This window comes from Entelurus aequoreus, linkage group LG10, assembly GCF_033978785.1.
Source record: "Entelurus aequoreus isolate RoL-2023_Sb linkage group LG10, RoL_Eaeq_v1.1, whole genome shotgun sequence".
NCBI classification, from domain to species: Eukaryota; Metazoa; Chordata; class Actinopteri; order Syngnathiformes; family Syngnathidae; genus Entelurus; species Entelurus aequoreus.
In genome coordinates, this window is record NC_084740.1 from 42,544,372 (window position 1) to 42,566,871 (window position 22,500).

At 40.1% G+C, this 22,500-nt stretch overlaps 1 protein-coding gene across 1 annotated transcript in view; it reads left to right on the plus strand.

The window, feature by feature from the left end:
• Window positions 1-22,500, plus strand: part of fndc3a (fibronectin type III domain containing 3A) — a 160,503-nt gene that overhangs the window by 137,052 nt on the left and 951 nt on the right. Inside the window, 3 exon segments of the mRNA XM_062060894.1 lie at window positions 381-505; window positions 19,157-19,254; window positions 19,256-22,500. The exon segment at window positions 19,256-22,500 is cut by the window's right edge and continues 951 nt beyond it. Coding sequence (XP_061916878.1) covers window positions 381-505; window positions 19,157-19,254; window positions 19,256-19,475 — 443 coding nt within the window. The 3' untranslated portion in view covers window positions 19,476-22,500.

A 22,500-nucleotide genomic window follows, 5' to 3' on the forward strand; every position in this document is an offset into this window, starting at 1 on the left:
ATGTTGACAATATTTCAGAAACCTTACAATGTATTTAATCCATAAAGTGTTATACAATTGTATAACATTGATTAGATGAGTAATTGTCATGTAGAGAAATGCCAAATTTTGACCAATTTTCCCAGGATATTAACCATATTTTGAAATAAAATGTTGATGTTCCTCTTAGAAACATGTAATAAAAGTGTTTGATGATAAATGAAACACAACATAAAACATTATATCATGAATATGGTCTCCAAATATCGCTAATCAGCCTCCTTGACTACTAATAGATATCAGTATCGGTCCTGAAAAAATGGGTGGATGTCTATCAGTGCTAAAATGCTAGTCATCAGTAGCATCTGTTGTCATTCCCTCCTGCCCTCACCCTCACCCAGCTCCCAAGGTGGAGCGTCTGGATGACAACTCCTGTGAGGTCACCTGGGAGGCCTTGTCGCCCATGAAGGGAGACCCCATCATCTACACCTTGCAGTCCATGGTGGGCAACTCTGAGTTCAAGCAGGTACCTGTTCTCTTCCATCACACCTGTCCTTTTTGCACACTTCACATGCAGCTACTGCCATCTTGTATCACACTTCACATGCAGCTACTGCCATCTTGTATCACACTTCACATGCAGCTACTGCCATCTTGTATGACACTTCACATGCAGCTACTGCCATCTTGTATGATACATTAAATACAGCTACTGCTATCTTGTATGACGCTTCACATGCTGCTACTGCCATCTTGTATGACGCTTCACATGCAGCTACTGCCATCTTGTATGATACATTAAATACAGCTACTGCTTTCTTGTATGACGCTTCACATGCAGCTACTGCCATCTTGTATGATACATTAAATACAGCTACTGCTTTCTTGTATGACGCTTCACATGCAGCTACTGCCATCTTGCGTGATACATTAAATACAGCTACTGCTATCTTGTATGACGCTTCACATGCAGCTACTGCCATTTTGTATGATACATTAAATACAGCTACTGTTATCTTGTATGACACTTCACATGCAGCTACTGCCATCTTGCATGATGCTTCACATGCAGCTACTGCCATCTTGTGTGATACATGAAATACAGCTACTGCTATCTTGTATGACGCTTCACATGCTGCTACTGCCATCTTGTGTGATACATTAAATACAGCTACTGCTATCTTGTATGACACTACACATGCAGCTACTGCCATCTTGTATGACGCTTCACATGCAGCTACTGCCATCTTGTGTGATACATTAAATACAGCTACTGCTATCTTGTATGACGCTTCACATGCAGCTACTGCCATCTTGTATGATACATTAAATACAGCTACTGCTATCTTGTATGACTCTTCACATGCTGCTACTGCCATCTTGTATGACGCTTCACATGCAGCTACTGCCATCTTGTGTGATACATTAAATACGGCTACTGCTATCTTGTATGATGCTTCACATGCAGCTACTGCCATCTTGTATGATACATTAAATACAGCTACTGCTATCTTGTATGACACTTCACATGCAGCTACTGCCATCTTGTATGATACATTAAATACAGCTACTGCTATCTTGTATGACGCTTCACATGCAGCTACTGCCGTCTTGTATGATACATTAAATGCAGCTACTGCCATCTTGTATGACGCTTCACATGCAGTTACTGCCATCTTGTATGACGCTTCACATGCAGCTACTGCCATCTTGTACGATACATTAAATACAGCTACTGTTATCTTGTATGACACTTCACATGCAGCTACTGCCATCTTGTATGATACATTAAATACAGCTACTGCTATCTTGTATGACGCTTCACATGCAGCTACTGCCGTCTTGTATGATACATTAAATGCAGCTACTGCTATCTTGTATGACACTACACATGCAGCTACTGCCATCTTGTATGACGCTTCACATGCAGCTACTGCCATCTTGTGTGATACATTAAATACAGCTACTGCTATCTTGTATGACGCTTCACATGCAGCTACTGCCATCTTGTATGATACATTAAATACAGCTACTGCTATCTTGTATGACTCTTCACATGCTGCTACTGCCATCTTGTATGACGCTTCACATGCAGCTACTGCCATCTTGTGTGATACATTGAATACGGCTACTGCTATCTTGTATGATGCTTCACATGCAGCTACTGCCATCTTGTATGATACATTAAATACAGCTACTGCTATCTTGTATGACACTTCACATGCAGCTACTGCCATCTTGTATGATACATTAAATACAGCTACTGCTATCTTGTATGACGCTTCACATGCAGCTACTGCCGTCTTGTATGATACATTAAATGCAGCTACTGCCATCTTGTATGACGCTTCACATGCAGTTACTGCCATCTTGTATGACGCTTCACATGCAGCTACTGCCATCTTGTACGATACATTAAATACAGCTACTGCTATCTTGTATGACACTTCACATGCAGCTACTGCCATCTTGTATGATACATTAAATACAGCTACTGCTATCTTGTATGACGCTTCACATGCAGCTACTGCCGTCTTGTATGATACATTAAATGCAGCTACTGCCATCTTGTATGACGCTTCACATGCAGTTACTGCCATCTTGTATGACGCTTCACATGCAGCTACTGCCATCTTACATGATACATTAAATACAGCTACTGCTATCTTGTATGACAGTTCACATGCAGCTACTGCCATCTTGTATGATACATTAAATACAGCTACTGCTATCTTGTATGACGCTTCACATGCTGCTACTGCCATCTTGTATGATACATTAAATACAGCTACTGCTTTCTTGTATGACGCTTCACATGCAGCTACTGCCATCTTGTGTGATACATTAAATACAGCTACTGCTATCTTGTATGATGCTTCACATGCAGCTACTGCCATCTTGTATGATACATTAAATACAGCTACTGCTTTCTTGTATGACGCTTCACATGCAACTACTGCCATCTTGTGTGATACATTAAATACAGCTACTGCTATCTTGTATGACGCTTCACATGCAGCTACTGCCATCTTGTATGATGCATTAAATACAGCTACTGCTATCTTGTATGACACTTCACATGCAGCTACTGCCATCTTGTATGACGCTTCACATGCAGCTACTGCCATCTTGTATGATACATTAAATACAGCTACTGCTTTCTTGTATGACGCTTCACATGCAACTACTGCCATCTTGTGTGATACATTAAATACAGCTACTGCTATCTTGTATGACGCTTCACATGCTGCTACTGCCATCTTGTGTGATACATTAAATACAGCTACTGCTATCTTGTATGACACTTCACATGCAGCTACTGCCATCTTGTATGACGCTTCACATGCAGCTACTGCCATCTTGTGTGATACATTAAATACAGCTACTGCTATCTTGTATGACGCTTCACATGCAGCTACTGCCATCTTGTATGATACATTAAATACAGCTACTGCTATCTTGTATGACGCTTCACATGCTGCTACTGCCATCTTGTATGACGCTTCACATGCAGCTACTGCCATCTTGTGTGATACATTAAATACAGCTACTGCTATCTTGTATGACGCTTCACATGCAGCTACTGCCATCTTGTATGATACATTAAATACAGCTACTGCTATCTTGTATGACGCTTCACATGCTGCTACTGCCATCTTGTATGACGCTTCACATGCAGCTACTGCCATCTTGTGTGATACATTAAATACAGCTACTGCTATCTTGTACGACACTTCACATGCAGCTACTGCCATCTTGTATGATACATTAAATACAGCTACTGCTATCTTGTATGACGCTTCACATGCAGCTACTGCCGTCTTGTATGATACATTAAATGCAACTACTGCCATCTTGTATGACGCTTCACATGCAGTTACTGCCATCTTGTATGACGCTTCACATGCAGCTACTGCCATCTTGTATGACGCTTCACATGCAGTTACTGCCATCTTGTATGACACTTCACATGCAGCTACTGCCATCTTGTATGATACATTAAATACAGCTATTGCTATCTTGTATGACGCTTCACATGCAGCTACTGCCGTCTTGTATAATACATTAAATGCAGCTACTGCCATCTTGTATGACGCTTCACATGCAGTTACTGCCATCTTGTATGACGCTTCACATGCAGCTACTGCCATCTTTTATGATACATTAAATACAGCTACTGCTATCTTGTATGACACTTCACATGCAGCTACTGCCATCTTGTATGATACATTAAATACAGCTACTGCTATCTTGTATGACGCTTCACATGCTACTACTGCCATTTTGTATGACGCTTCACATGCAGCTACTGCCATCTTGTATGATACATTAAATACAGCTACTGCTTTCTTGCATGACGCTTCACATGCAGCTACTGCCATCTTGTATGATACATTAAATACAGCTACTGCTTTCTTGTATGACGCTTCACATGAAGCTACTGCCATCTTGTGTGATACATTAAATACAGCTACTGCTATCTTGTATGACGCTTCACATGCAGCTACTGCCATCTTGTATGATACATTAAATACAGCTACTGCTTTCTTGTATGACGCTTCACATGCAACTACTGCCATCTTGTGTGATACATTAAATACAGCTACTGCTATCTTGTATGACGCTTCACATGCAGCTACTGCCATCTTGTATGATACATTAAATACAGCTACTGCTATCTTGTATGACACTTCACATGCAGCTACTGCCATCTTGTATGACGCTTCACATGCAGCTACTGCCATCTTGTGTGATACATGAAATACAGCTACTGCTATCTTGTATGACGCTTCACATGCTGCTACTGCCATCTTGTGTGATACATTAAATACAGCTACTGCTATCTTGTATGACACTTCACATGCAGCTACTGCCATCTTGTATGACGCTTCACATGCAGCTACTGCCATCTTGTGTGATACATTAAATACAGCTACTGCTATCTTGTATGACGCTTCACATGCAGCTACTGCCATCTTGTATGATACATTAAATACAGCTACTGCTATCTTGTATGACGCTTCACATGCTGCTACTGCCATCTTGTATGACGCTTCACATGCAGCTACTGCCATCTTGTGTGATACATTAAATACAGCTACTGCTATCTTGTATGACGCTTCACATGCAGCTACTGCCATCTTGTATGATACATTAAATACAGCTACTGCTATCTTGTATGACACTTCACATGCAGCTACTGCCATCTTGTATGATACATTTAATACAGCTACTGCTATCTTGTATGACGCTTCACATGCAGCTACTGCCGTCTTGTATGATACATTAAATGCAGCTACTGCCATCTTGTATGACGCTTCACATGCAGTTACTGCCATCTTGTATGACGCTTCACATGCAGCTACTGCCATCTTGTATGATACATTAAATACAGCTACTGCTATCTTGTATGACGCTTCACATGCAGCTACTGCCGTCTTGTATGATACATTAAATGCAGCTACTGCCATCTTGTATGACGCTTCACATGCAGTTACTGCCATCTTGTATGACGCTTCACATGCAGCTACTGCCATCTTGTATGATACATTAAATACAGCTACTGCTATCTTGTATGACACTTCACATGCAGCTACTGCCATCTTGTATGATACATTAAATACAGCTACTGCTATCTTGTATGACGCTTCACATGCAGCTACTGCCGTCTTGTATGATACATTAAATGCAGCTACTGCCATCTTGTATGACGCTTCACATGCAGTTACTGCCATCTTGTATGACGCTTCACATGCAGCTAATGCCATCTTGTATGATACCTTAAATACAGCTACTGCTATCTTGTATGACACTTTACATGCAGCTACTGCCATCTTGTATGACGCTTCACATGCAGTTACTGCCATCTTGTATGACGCTTCACATGCAGCTACTGCCATCTTGTATGACACATTAAATACAGCTACTGCTATCTTGTATGACACTTCACATGCAGCTACTGCCATCTTGTATGACGCTTCACATGCAGCTACTGCCATCTTGTGTGATACATTAAATACAGCTACTGCTATCTTGTATGACGCTTCACATGCAGCTACTGCCATCTTGTATGATACATTAAATACAGCTACTGCTATCTTGTATGACGCTTCACATGCTGCTACTGCCATCTTGTATGACGCTTCACATGCAGCTACTGCCATCTTGTGTGATACATTAAATACAGCTACTGCTATCTTGTATGACGCTTCACATGCAGCTACTGCCATCTTGTATGATACATTAAATACAGCTACTGCTATCTTGTATGACACTTCACATGCAGCTACTGCCATCTTGTATGATACATTAAATACAGCTACTGCTATCTTGTATGACGCTTCACATGCAGCTACTGCCGTCTTGTATGATACATTAAATGCAGCTACTGCCATCTTGTATGACGCTTCACATGCAGTTACTGCCATCTTGTATGACGCTTCACATGCAGCTACTGCCATCTTGTACGATACATTAAATACAGCTACTGCTATCTTGTATGACACTTCACATGCAGCTACTGCCATCTTGTATGACGCTTCACATGCAGCTACTGCCATCTTGTGTGATACATTAAATACAGCTACTGCTATCTTGTATGACTCTTCACATGCAGCTACTGCCATCTTGTATGATACATTAAATACAGCTACTGCTATCTTGTATGACGCTTCACATGCTGCTACTGCCATCTTGTATGACGCTTCACATGCAGCTACTGCCATCTTGTGTGATACATTAAATACAGCTACTGCTATCTTGTATGACGCTTCACATGCAGCTACTGCCATCTTGTATGATACATTAAATACAGCTACTGCTATCTTGTATGACGCTTCACATGCTGCTACTGCCATCTTGTATGACGCTTCACATGCAGCTACTGCCATCTTGTGTGATACATTAAATACAGCTACTGCTATCTTGTATGACACTTCACATGCAGCTACTGCCATCTTGTATGATACATTAAATACAGCTACTGCTATCTTGTATGACGCTTCACATGCAGCTACTGCCGTCTTGTATGATACATTAAATGCAACTACTGCCATCTTGTATGACGCTTCACATGCAGTTACTGCCATCTTGTATGACGCTTCACATGCAGCTACTGCCATCTTGTATGACGCTTCACATGCAGTTACTGCCATCTTGTATGACACTTCACATGCAGCTACTGCCATCTTGTATGATACATTAAATACAGCTATTGCTATCTTGTATGACGCTTCACATGCAGCTACTGCCGTCTTGTATAATACATTAAATGCAGCTACTGCCATCTTGTATGACGCTTCACATGCAGTTACTGCCATCTTGTATGACGCTTCACATGCAGCTACTGCCATCTTGTATGATACATTAAATACAGCTACTGCTATCTTGTATGACACTTCACATGCAGCTACTGCCATCTTGTATGATACATTAAATACAGCTACTGCTATCTTGTATGACGCTTCACATGCTACTACTGCCATCTTGTATGACGCTTCACATGCAGCTACTGCCATCTTGTATGATACATTAAATACAGCTACTGCTTTCTTGCATGACGCTTCACATGCAGCTACTGCCATCTTGTATGATACATTAAATACAGCTACTGCTTTCTTGTATGACGCTTCACATGAAGCTACTGCCATCTTGTGTGATACATTAAATACAGCTACTGCTATCTTGTATGACGCTTCACATGCAGCTACTGCCATCTTGTATGATACATTAAATACAGCTACTGCTTTCTTGTATGACGCTTCACATGCAACTACTGCCATCTTGTGTGATACATTAAATACAGCTACTGCTATCTTGTATGACGCTTCACATGCAGCTACTGCCATCTTGTATGATACATTAAATACAGCTACTGCTATCTTGTATGACACTTCACATGCAGCTACTGCATCTTGTATGACGCTTCACATGCAGCTACTGCCATCTTGTGTGATACATGAAATACAGCTACTGCTATCTTGTATGACGCTTCACATGCTGCTACTGCCATCTTGTGTGATACATTAAATACAGCTACTGCTATCTTGTATGACACTTCACATGCAGCTACTGCCATCTTGTATGACGCTTCACATGCAGCTACTGCCATCTTGTGTGATACATTAAATACAGCTACTGCTATCTTGTATGACGCTTCACATGCAGCTACTGCCATCTTGTATGATACATTAAATACAGCTACTGCTATCTTGTATGACGCTTCACATGCTGCTACTGCCATCTTGTATGACGCTTCACATGCAGCTACTGCCATCTTGTGTGATACATTAAATACAGCTACTGCTATCTTGTATGACGCTTCACATGCAGCTACTGCCATCTTGTATGATACATTAAATACAGCTACTGCTATCTTGTATGACACTTCACATGCAGCTACTGCCATCTTGTATGATACATTTAATACAGCTACTGCTATCTTGTATGACGCTTCACATGCAGCTACTGCCGTCTTGTATGATACATTAAATGCAGCTACTGCCATCTTGTATGACGCTTCACATGCAGTTACTGCCATCTTGTATGACGCTTCACATGCAGCTACTGCCATCTTGTATGATACATTAAATACAGCTACTGCTATCTTGTATGACGCTTCACATGCAGCTACTGCCGTCTTGTATGATACATTAAATGCAGCTACTGCCATCTTGTATGACGCTTCACATGCAGTTACTGCCATCTTGTATGACGCTTCACATGCAGCTACTGCCATCTTGTATGATACATTAAATACAGCTACTGCTATCTTGTATGACACTTCACATGCAGCTACTGCCATCTTGTATGATACATTAAATACAGCTACTGCTATCTTGTATGACGCTTCACATGCAGCTACTGCCGTCTTGTATGATACATTAAATGCAGCTACTGCCATCTTGTATGACGCTTCACATGCAGTTACTGCCATCTTGTATGACGCTTCACATGCAGCTAATGCCATCTTGTATGATACCTTAAATACAGCTACTGCTATCTTGTATGACACTTTACATGCAGCTACTGCCATCTTGTATGACGCTTCACATGCAGTTACTGCCATCTTGTATGACGCTTCACATGCAGCTACTGCCATCTTGTATGACACATTAAATACAGCTACTGCTATCTTGTATGACACTTCACATGCAGCTACTGCCATCTTGTATGACGCTTCACATGCAGCTACTGCCATCTTGTGTGATACATTAAATACAGCTACTGCTATCTTGTATGACGCTTCACATGCAGCTACTGCCATCTTGTATGATACATTAAATACAGCTACTGCTATCTTGTATGACGCTTCACATGCTGCTACTGCCATCTTGTATGACGCTTCACATGCAGCTACTGCCATCTTGTGTGATACATTAAATACAGCTACTGCTATCTTGTATGACGCTTCACATGCAGCTACTGCCATCTTGTATGATACATTAAATACAGCTACTGCTATCTTGTATGACACTTCACATGCAGCTACTGCCATCTTGTATGATACATTAAATACAGCTACTGCTATCTTGTATGACGCTTCACATGCAGCTACTGCCGTCTTGTATGATACATTAAATGCAGCTACTGCCATCTTGTATGACGCTTCACATGCAGTTACTGCCATCTTGTATGACGCTTCACATGCAGCTACTGCCATCTTGTATGATACATTAAATACAGCTACTGCTATCTTGTATGACACTTCACATGCAGCTACTGCCATCTTGTATGATACATTAAATACAGCTACTGCTATCTTGTATGACGCTTCACATGCAGCTACTGCCGTCTTGTATGATACATTAAATGCAGCTACTGCCATCTTGTATGACGCTTCACATGCAGTTACTGCCATCTTGTATGACGCTTCACATGCAGCTACTGCCATCTTGTATGATACATTAAATACAGCTACTGCTATCTTGTATGACACTTCACATGCAGCTACTGCCATCTTGTGTGATACATTAAATACAGCTACTGCTATCTTGTATGACGCTTCACATGCTGCTACTGCCATCTTGTGTGATACATTAAATACAGCCACTGCTATCTTGTATGACACTTCACATGCAGCTACTGCCATCTTGTATGACGCTTCACATGCAGCTACTGCCATCTTGTGTGATACATTAAATACAGCTACTGCTATCTTGTATGACGCTTCACATGCAGCTACTGCCGTCTTGTATGATACATTAAATGCAGCTACTGCCATCTTGTATGACGCTTCACATGCAGTTACTGCCATCTTGTATGACGCTTCACATGCAGCTACTGCCATCTTGTACGATACATTAAATACAGCTACTGCTATCTTGTATGACACTTCACATGCAGCTACTGCCATCTTGTATGACGCTTCACATGCAGCTACTGCCATCTTGTGTGATACATTAAATACAGCTACTGCTATCTTGTATGACGCTTCACATGCAGCTACTGCCATCTTGTATGATACATTAAATACAGCTACTGCTATCTTGTATGACGCTTCACATGCTGCTACTGCCATCTTGTATGACGCTTCACATGCAGCTACTGCCATCTTGTGTGATACATTAAATACAGCTACTGCTATCTTGTATGACGCTTCACATGCAGCTACTGCCATCTTGTATGATACATTAAATACAGCTACTGCTATCTTGTATGACGCTTCACATGCTGCTACTGCCATCTTGTATGACGCTTCACATGCAGCTACTGCCATCTTGTGTGATACATTAAATACAGCTACTGCTATCTTGTATGACACTTCACATGCAGCTACTGCCATCTTGTATGATACATTAAATACAGCTACTGCTATCTTGTATGACGCTTCACATGCAGCTACTGCCGTCTTGTATGATACATTAAATGCAACTACTGCCATCTTGTATGACGCTTCACATGCAGTTACTGCCATCTTGTATGACGCTTCACATGCAGCTACTGCCATCTTGTATGACGCTTCACATGCAGTTACTGCCATCTTGTATGACACTTCACATGCAGCTACTGCCATCTTGTATGATACATTAAATACAGCTATTGCTATCTTGTATGACGCTTCACATGCAGCTACTGCCGTCTTGTATAATACATTAAATGCAGCTACTGCCATCTTGTATGACGCTTCACATGCAGTTACTGCCATCTTGTATGACGCTTCACATGCAGCTACTGCCATCTTGTATGATACATTAAATACAGCTACTGCTATCTTGTATGACACTTCACATGCAGCTACTGCCATCTTGTATGATACATTAAATACAGCTACTGCTATCTTGTATGACGCTTCACATGCTACTACTGCCATCTTGTATGACGCTTCACATGCAGCTACTGCCATCTTGTATGATACATTAAATACAGCTACTGCTTTCTTGCATGACGCTTCACATGCAGCTACTGCCATCTTGTATGATACATTAAATACAGCTACTGCTTTCTTGTATGACGCTTCACATGAAGCTACTGCCATCTTGTGTGATACATTAAATACAGCTACTGCTATCTTGTATGACGCTTCACATGCAGCTACTGCCATCTTGTATGATACATTAAATACAGCTACTGCTTTCTTGTATGACGCTTCACATGCAACTACTGCCATCTTGTGTGATACATTAAATACAGCTACTGCTATCTTGTATGACGCTTCACATGCAGCTACTGCCATCTTGTATGATACATTAAATACAGCTACTGCTATCTTGTATGACACTTCACATGCAGCTACTGCATCTTGTATGACGCTTCACATGCAGCTACTGCCATCTTGTGTGATACATGAAATACAGCTACTGCTATCTTGTATGACGCTTCACATGCTGCTACTGCCATCTTGTGTGATACATTAAATACAGCTACTGCTATCTTGTATGACACTTCACATGCAGCTACTGCCATTTTGTATGACGCTTCACATGCAGCTACTGCCATCTTGTGTGATACATTAAATACAGCTACTGCTATCTTGTATGACGCTTCACATGCAGCTACTGCCATCTTGTATGATACATTAAATACAGCTACTGCTATCTTGTATGACGCTTCACATGCTGCTACTGCCATCTTGTATGACGCTTCACATGCAGCTACTGCCATCTTGTGTGATACATTAAATACAGCTACTGCTATCTTGTATGACGCTTCACATGCAGCTACTGCCATCTTGTATGATACATTAAATACAGCTACTGCTATCTTGTATGACACTTCACATGCAGCTACTGCCATCTTGTATGATACATTTAATACAGCTACTGCTATCTTGTATGACGCTTCACATGCAGCTACTGCCGTCTTGTATGATACATTAAATGCAGCTACTGCCATCTTGTATGACGCTTCACATGCAGTTACTGCCATCTTGTATGACGCTTCACATGCAGCTACTGCCATCTTGTATGATACATTAAATACAGCTACTGCTATCTTGTATGACGCTTCACATGCAGCTACTGCCGTCTTGTATGATACATTAAATGCAGCTACTGCCATCTTGTATGACGCTTCACATGCAGTTACTGCCATCTTGTATGACGCTTCACATGCAGCTACTGCCATCTTGTATGATACATTAAATACAGCTACTGCTATCTTGTATGACACTTCACATGCAGCTACTGCCATCTTGTATGATACATTAAATACAGCTACTGCTATCTTGTATGACGCTTCACATGCAGCTACTGCCGTCTTGTATGATACATTAAATGCAGCTACTGCCATCTTGTATGACGCTTCACATGCAGTTACTGCCATCTTGTATGACGCTTCACATGCAGCTAATGCCATCTTGTATGATACCTTAAATACAGCTACTGCTATCTTGTATGACACTTTACATGCAGCTACTGCCATCTTGTATGACGCTTCACATGCAGTTACTGCCATCTTGTATGACGCTTCACATGCAGCTACTGCCATCTTGTATGACACATTAAATACAGCTACTGCTATCTTGTATGACACTTCACATGCAGCTACTGCCATCTTGTATGACGCTTCACATGCAGCTACTGCCATCTTGTGTGATACATTAAATACAGCTACTGCTATCTTGTATGACGCTTCACATGCAGCTACTGCCATCTTGTATGATACATTAAATACAGCTACTGCTATCTTGTATGACGCTTCACATGCTGCTACTGCCATCTTGTATGACGCTTCACATGCAGCTACTGCCATCTTGTGTGATACATTAAATACAGCTACTGCTATCTTGTATGACGCTTCACATGCAGCTACTGCCATCTTGTATGATACATTAAATACAGCTACTGCTATCTTGTATGACACTTCACATGCAGCTACTGCCATCTTGTATGATACATTAAATACAGCTACTGCTATCTTGTATGACGCTTCACATGCAGCTACTGCCGTCTTGTATGATACATTAAATGCAGCTACTGCCATCTTGTATGACGCTTCACATGCAGTTACTGCCATCTTGTATGACGCTTCACATGCAGCTACTGCCATCTTGTATGATACATTAAATACAGCTACTGCTATCTTGTATGACACTTCACATGCAGCTACTGCCATCTTGTATGATACATTAAATACAGCTACTGCTATCTTGTATGACGCTTCACATGCAGCTACTGCCGTCTTGTATGATACATTAAATGCAGCTACTGCCATCTTGTATGACGCTTCACATGCAGTTACTGCCATCTTGTATGACGCTTCACATGCAGCTACTGCCATCTTGTATGATACATTAAATACAGCTACTGCTATCTTGTATGACACTTCACATGCAGCTACTGCCATCTTGTGTGATACATTAAATACAGCTACTGCTATCTTGTATGACGCTTCACATGCTGCTACTGCCATCTTGTGTGATACATTAAATACAGCCACTGCTATCTTGTATGACACTTCACATGCAGCTACTGCCATCTTGTATGACGCTTCACATGCAGCTACTGCCATCTTGTGTGATACATTAAATACAGCTACTGCTATCTTGTATGACGCTTCACATGCAGCTACTGCCATCTTGTATGATACATTAAATACAGCTACTGCTATCTTGTATGACGCTTCACATGCTGCTACTGCCATCCTGTATGACGCTTCACATGCAGCTACTGCCATCTTGTGTGATACATTAAATACAGCTACTGCTATCTTGTATGACGCTTCACATGCAGCTACTGCCATCTTGTATGATACATTAAATACAGCTACTGCTATCTTGTATGACACTTCACATGCAGCTACTGCCATCTTGTATGATACATTAAATACAGCTACTGCTATCTTGTATGACGCTTCACATGCAGCTACTGCCGTCTTGTATGATACATTAAATGCAGCTACTGCCATCTTGTATGACGCTTCACATGCAGCTACTGCCATCTTGTATGACGCTTCACATGCAGCTACTGCCATCTTGTATGATACATTAAATACAGCTACTGCTATCTTGTATGACACTTCACATGCAGCTACTGCCATCTTGTATGATACATTAAATACAGCTATTGCTATCTTGTATGACGCTTCACATGCAGCTACTGCCGTCTTGTATGATACATTAAATGCAGCTACTGCCATCTTGTATGACGCTTCACATGCAGTTACTGCCATCTTGTATGACGCTTCACATGCAGCTACTGCCATCTTGTATGATACATTAAATACAGCTACTGCCATCTTGTATGACACTTCACATGCAGCTACTGCCATCTTGTATGACGCTTCACATGCAGCTACTGCCATCTTGTATGATACATTAAATACAGCTACTGCTTTCTTGTATGACGCTTCACATGCAGCTACTGCCATCTTGTATGATACATTAAATACAGCTACTGCTATCTTGTATGACGCTTCACATGCTACTACTGCCATCTTGTATGACGCTTCACATGCAGCTACTGCCATCTTGTATGATACATTAAATACAGCTACTGCTTTCTTGTATGACGCTTCACATGCAGCTACTGCCATCTTGTATGATACATTAAATACAGCTACTGCTTTCTTGTATGACGCTTCACATGCAGCTACTGCCATCTTGTGTGATACATTAAATACAGCTACTGCTATCTTGTATGACGCTTCACATGCAGCTACTGCCATCTTGTATGATACATTAAATACAGCTACTGCTTTCTTGTATGACGCTTCACATGCAACTACTGCCATCTTGTGTGATACATTAAATACAGCTACTGCTATCTTGTATGACGCTTCACAAGCAGCTACTGCCATCTTGTATGATACATTAAATACAGCTACTGCTATCTTGGAATGACACTTCACATGCAGCTACTGCCATCTTGTATGACGCTTCACATGCAGCTACTGCCATCTTGTGTGATACATGAAATACAGCTACTGCTATCTTGTATGACGCTTCACATGCTGCTACTGCCATCTTGTGTGATACATTAAATACAGCTACTGCTATCTTGTATGACACTTCACATGCAGCTACTGCCATCTTGTATGACGCTTCACATGCAGCTACTGCCATCTTGTGTGATACATTAAATACAGCTACTGCTATCTTGTATGACGCTTCACATGCAGCTACTGCCATCTTGTATGATACATTAAATACAGCTACTGCTATCTTGTATGACACTTCACATGCAGCTACTGCCATCTTGTATGATACATTAAATACAGCTACTGCTATCTTGTATGACGCTTCACATGCAGCTACTGCCGTCTTGTATGATACATTAAATGCAGCTACTGCCATCTTGTATGACGCTTCACATGCAGTTATTGCCATCTTGTATGACGCTTCACATGCAGCTACTGCCATCTTGTATGATACATTAAATACAGCTACTGCTATCTTGTATGACACTTCACATGCAGCTACTGCCATCTTGTATGATACATTAAATACAGCTACTGCTATCTTGTATGACGCTTCACATGCAGCTACTGCCGTCTTGTATGATACATTAAATGCAGCTACTGCCATCTTGTATGACGCTTCACATGCAGTTACTGCCATCTTGTATGACGCTTCACATGCAGCTACTGCCATCTTGTATGATACATTAAATACAGCTACTGCTATCTTGTATGACACTTCACATGCAGCTACTGCCATCTTGTGTGATACATTAAATACAGCTACTGCTATCTTGTATGACGCTTCACATGCTGCTACTGCCATCTTGTGTGATACATTAAATACAGCCACTGCTATCTTGTATGACACTTCACATGCAGCTACTGCCATCTTGTATGACGCTTCACATGCAGCTACTGCCATCTTGTGTGATACATTAAATACAGCTACTGCTATCTTGTATGACACTTCACATGCAGCTACTGCCATCTTGTATGATACATTAAATACAGCTACTGCTATCTTGTATGACGCTTCACATGCTGCTACTGCCATCCTGTATGACGCTTCACATGCAGCTACTGCCATCTTGTGTGATACATTAAATACAGCTACTGCTATCTTGTATGACGCTTCACATGCAGCTACTGCCATCTTGTATGATACATTAAATACAGCTACTGCTATCTTGTATGACACTTCACATGCAGCTACTGCCATCTTGTATGATACATTAAATACAGCTACTGCTATCTTGTATGACGCTTCACATGCAGCTACTGCCGTCTTGTATGATACATTAAATGCAGCTACTGCCATCTTGTATGACGCTTCACATGCAGTTACTGCCATCTTGTATGACGCTTCACATGCAGCTACTGCCATCTTGTATGATACATTAAATACAGCTACTGCTATCTTGTATGACACTTCACATGCAGCTACTGCCATCTTGTATGATACATTAAATACAGCTATTGCTATCTTGTATGACGCTTCACATGCAGCTACTGCCGTCTTGTATGATACATTAAATGCAGCTACTGCCATCTTGTATGACGCTTCACATGCAGTTACTGCCATCTTGTATGACGCTTCACATGCAGCTACTGCCATCTTGTATGATACATTAAATACAGCTACTGCCATCTTGTATGACACTTCACATGCAGCTACTGCCATCTTGTATGATACATTAAATACAGCTACTGCTATCTTGTATGACGCTTCACATGCTACTACTGCCATCTTGTATGACGCTTCACATGCAACTACTGCCATCTTGTATGATACATTAAATACAGCTACTGCTTTCTTGTATGACGCTTCACATGCAGCTACTGCCATCTTGTATGATACATTAAATACAGCTACTGCTTTCTTGTGACGCTTCACATGCAGCTACTGCCATCTTGTGTGATACATTAAATACAGCTACTGCTATCTTGTATGACGCTTCACATGCAGCTACTGCCATCTTGTATGATACATTAAATACAGCTACTGCTTTCTTGTATGACGCTTCACATGCAACTACTGCCATCTTGTGTGATACATTAAATACAGCTACTGCTATCTTGTATGACGCTTCACAAGCAGCTATTGCCATCTTGTATGATACATTAAATACAGCTACTGCTATCTTGGAATGACACTTCACATGCAGCTACTGCCATCTTGTATGACGCTTCACATGCAGCTACTGCCATCTTGTGTGATACATGAAATACAGCTACTGCTATCTTGTATGACGCTTCACATGCTGCTACTGCCATCTTGTGTGATACATTAAATACAGCTACTGCTATCTTGTATGACACTTCACATGCAGCTACTGCCATCTTGTATGACGCTTCACATGCAGCTACTGCCATCTTGTGTGATACATTAAATACAGCTACTGCTATCTTGTATGACGCTTCACATGCAGCTACTGCCATCTTGTATGATACATTAAATACAGCTACTGCTATCTTGTATGACACTTCACATGCAGCTACTGCCATCTTGTATGATACATTAAATACAGCTACTGCTATCTTGTATGACGCTTCACATGCAGCTACTGCCGTCTTGTATGATACATTAAATGCAGCTACTGCCATCTTGTATGACGCTTCACATGCAGTTACTGCCATCTTGTATGACGCTTCACATGCAGCTACTGCCATCTTGTATGATACATTAAATACAGCTACTGCTATCTTGTATGACACTTCACATGCAGCTACTGCCATCTTGTATGATACATTAAATACAGCTACTGCTATCTTGTATGACGCTTCACATGCAGCTACTGCCGTCTTGTATGATACATTAAATGCAGCTACTGCCATCTTGTATGACGCTTCACATGCAGTTACTGCCATCTTGTATGACGTTTCACATGCAGCTACTGCCATCTTGTATGATACATTAAATACAGCTACTTCTATCTTGTATGACACTTAACATGCAGCTACTGCCATCTTGTATGACGCTTTACATGCAGCTACTGCCATCTTGTATGATACATTAAATACAGCTACTGCTATTTTGTATGACACTTCACATGCAGCTACTGCCATCTTGTATGACGCTTCACATGCAGTTACTGCCATCTTGTATGACACTTCACATGCAGCTACTGCTGTTTTGTATGACGCTTCACATGCAGCTACTGCCATCTTGTATGATACATTAAATGCTGCTACTTCCATCTTGTATGATACATTACATGCAGCTACTGCCATCTTGTATCACGCTTCACATGCAGCTACTGCCATCTTGTATCACGCTTCACATGCAGCTACTGCCATCTTGTATGACGCTTAAAATAGGGCTACAGCCATCTAGTATGCTACTTAAACCACAGCTTCAGGGGGTTGCCTACAGCCACAGCTGCCAATTAGTTGAATACATTACATGCAGCTACTGCCATCTTGTATCACGCTTCACATGCAGCTACTGCCATCTTGTATCACGCTTCACATGCAGCTACTGCCATCTTGTATGACGCTTCACATGCAGCTACTGCCATCTTGTATGATACATTAAATACAGCTACTGCCATCTTGTATGATACATTAAATGCAGCTACTGCCATCTTGTATGACGCTTCACATGCAGCTACTGCCATCTTGTATGACGCTTCACATGCAGCTACTGCCGTCTTGTATGACGCTTCACATGCAGCTACTGCCATCTTGTATGACGCTTAAAATAGGGCTACAGCCATCTAGTATGCTACTTAAACCACAGCTTCAGGGGGTTGCCTACAGCCACAGCTGCCAATTAGTTGAAGCCCTAATTAGAGTGTTGAATGAAGTTGTGATGTTTCTTCTTCTGTGGTTCACTCAGGCCTACAAAGGTTCCGGCACGTCCTTCACGGTTCCGCACCTGCACGCCAACAGCGACTACCGCTTCCGGGTTTGCGCCATCCGGCAGTGCCAGGACGCCCCCGAGGCTGAGCGGCCCCTACAGCCCCACGGTGACCCTCCCTGTCCAGCGCTGCGAGGCGGCGCCCGGCGGCCCGGCGGCCTCGTCCTCCCCCCGGTCCGAGTCGGGCCGGGCCAGACGCAGCTTGACGGACGAGCAGTGCGCCTTCCTCCTCCTCATGGTGTTCGCCGTCATCGCCATCCTCATCGCGTTCGTCATCCAGTACTTTGTCATCAAGTGAGCGCCGCCGCCCTCCTCACCCCCCCCACCCTGCCCCCGCTGCACGGTTCTTATAGCTTTATTCTTTTTCCCGCTCTTTCTTTTCCCCCGTCAGCGCAGGTCTCGGGGGCGGGGCTTTGGGAGTGATTAGTGCCTGTGATCACTTCCTGTCTCAGGCCCCGCCCTCTTCTCGCTCGCCCACTGGTGTGCGAAAGGGGGCGGGGCCACACAGTGACACAGAATTGATGTGCATAGAAGGAAAAAGTCCTTATATTTGCAGCAGTTTTTCATCGTGTTCATTTGTGTCTTTTTTTAACAAAGCTTTCATTTATGTAACTGAACTTTTTTGCCTTTAAATTTTGTGAACTAAATTTTTTTTTTACAACAAATTATGCTGAAAAAAATCATTGAATAAAAAAATTTATTCAGTTTGTGAAAATACAGTGTGTAAAAATTTAGTTAAAAAAAATCATTGTGAAAAAAAATGTCAGCATAAAAATTTGACAGGTAAGCAGAAGAGATGTACTGTAAGGAGTTAAGAGGGCCGTGGGACTGTATTAAAATTCAGTGTATAAAAATTCAGTGTATAAAAATTTAGTGTATAAAAAATCATTGTATAAAAATTCAGTGTATAAAAATTATTTGTCTAAAAAATCAGTGTGAAAAAAATCAGTATAAAAATTCAGTGTAAAAAAAAATCAGTGTATGAAAATTTTGTGTATAAAAATTAAGTGTATAAAACTTCCATCTATCCATTTTCTACCGCTTTGCCCCTTTTGGAGTTACGGAGGGGCCGGGGCCAATTCCAGCTACACTCGGGTGGAAGGTAGCATAAAAAAAGTTTGATGTGTAAAAAAATCAGTATCAGTGTATTCAAATTCAGCACAAATTCTGTGTATAAAAATTCAGCGTAAAAAAATCAGTATATCAGTGTATTAAAATTGAGTATGAAATAATTGGTGTATAAAAAAATTAGTGTATAAAATTCAGTGAATAAAATTCAGCGTATAATATTCACTGTATAAAAATTCAGCGTAAAAAAAATCAGTATATCAGTTTAATAAAATTCAACATAAAAAAATCAGAGTATAAAATTCACTGCATAAAAATTCAGCGTAAAAAATCAGTATGTCAGTGTATTAAAATAGAGTATGAAATAATCTGTGTATAAAAAAATTAGTGTATAAAATTCAGTGAATAAAATTCAGCGTATAATATTCACTGTATAAAAATTCAGCGTAAAAAAATCACTATATCAGTTTTTTAAAATTCAGCATAAAAAAATCAGTGTATAAAAAATTCAGAGTATAAAATTCACTGTATAAAAATTCAGCGTAAAAAATCAGTATATCAGTGTATTAAAATTGAGTATGAAATAAGCGGTGTATAAAAAAATTAGTGTATAAAATTCAGTGAATAAAATTGAGCGTATAATATTCACTGTATAAAAATTCAGCGTAAAAAAAATCAGTATATCAGTTTATTAAAATTCAGCATAAAAAAATCAGTATATAAAAAATTCAGAGTATAAAATTCACTTCATAAAAATTCAGCGTAAACAAATGTGTATAACAGTGTATTACAATTCAGCGTAAAAAAATTACTGTATAAAAATTCAGCGTAAAAAATTCACTATAAAAATTCAGTGTGTAAGAATTCAATGTAAAAAAAAAATCAGTATAAAATCTCAGCGTAAAAAAAATCAGTGTATAAAAAAAATTCCAGTGTTAAAAAAATTCAGCGTAAAAAAATCAGTATTATCAGTGTATTAAAATTGAGCATGAAATAATCGGTGTATAAAAAAAAATCAGAATATCAGTTTATTAAAATTCAGAGTATAAAATTTACTGTATAAAAATTCAGCGTAACCAAATCTGTATATCAGTGTATTAAAATTCAGCGTAAAAAGATTACTGTATAAAAATTCAGCGTAAAAAATTCACTATAAAAATTCAGTGTGTAAGAATTCAACGTAAAAATAAATCAGTATAAAATCTCAGCGTAAAAAAAAATCAGTGAATAAAAAAAATATCTAGTGTACAAAAATTCAGCGTAAAAAATTCAATTGATAAGAATTTAGTGTATAAGAATTAGGTGTGTAATAATTCAGTGTATCAGAATCCAGTGTATAAAAAATCAATGTAAATAAAATTCAGTGTATAAAAATCCAGGGTATAAAAAATCAGCATAAATAAAATTCAGTGTATAAAAGTTATAGTGTATAAAAAATCAGCGTAAATAAAATTCAGTGTATAAAAAAATCAGCGTATATAAAATTCAGTGTATTAAAGTTATAGTTTATAAAAAATCAGCGTAAATAAAATTCAGTGTATAAAAAAATCAGCGTATATAAAATTCAGTGTATTAAAGTTATAGTGTATAAAAAATCAGCGTAAATAAAATTCAGTTTATAAAAGTTCTAGTGTATAAAAAGTCTGTGTAAAGTCCTGAAAAATTCAAACCAGATGACTGAAAACTTGACACCTCATTGGCTGGTCCTGACACAAGATCAATTGTTTCAGTCCTAATTTACCAGAAGTCGCTGTTAAGTTTTCAAGCATTGAATTTTTACATTCTGAATTTGAAAACCGTGAATTTAACAAAAACACACAATTTTGTTCATTTTTTTCAATAAGGTTGTCAACATATTTTGATGAACAAAAATTCAGTTCACAAAATTCAAACGCAAAAAAAAACAATTACCTTCAAAAATAAGCTTTGGTAATAAAGACACAAAGTAAGAAAACAAAGGTAATGTAGGCGTGCCAGGATCTGGTGGGCGGAGTTTGCACAGTGAAGGATGGTGAGGGGGCGGGTGGGGGTCCAGATGCTAAAAAAAATCTAAATAATAAAAACGGGACCACATGAAGGGACTTTTTAAAAGAAAAAAAAACAACCCCGGTGGATTTTAAGGCGTACAAAAAACAATCTGATTCAGCACTTTCCAGATGTTTTTCATGTCGGGAATGTTTAAGGACGTGTGAACATGTGACCGCAGAAATGTTGCTATATTTTTGTACAGTGGCGACAAAAACATCAAGAAACCA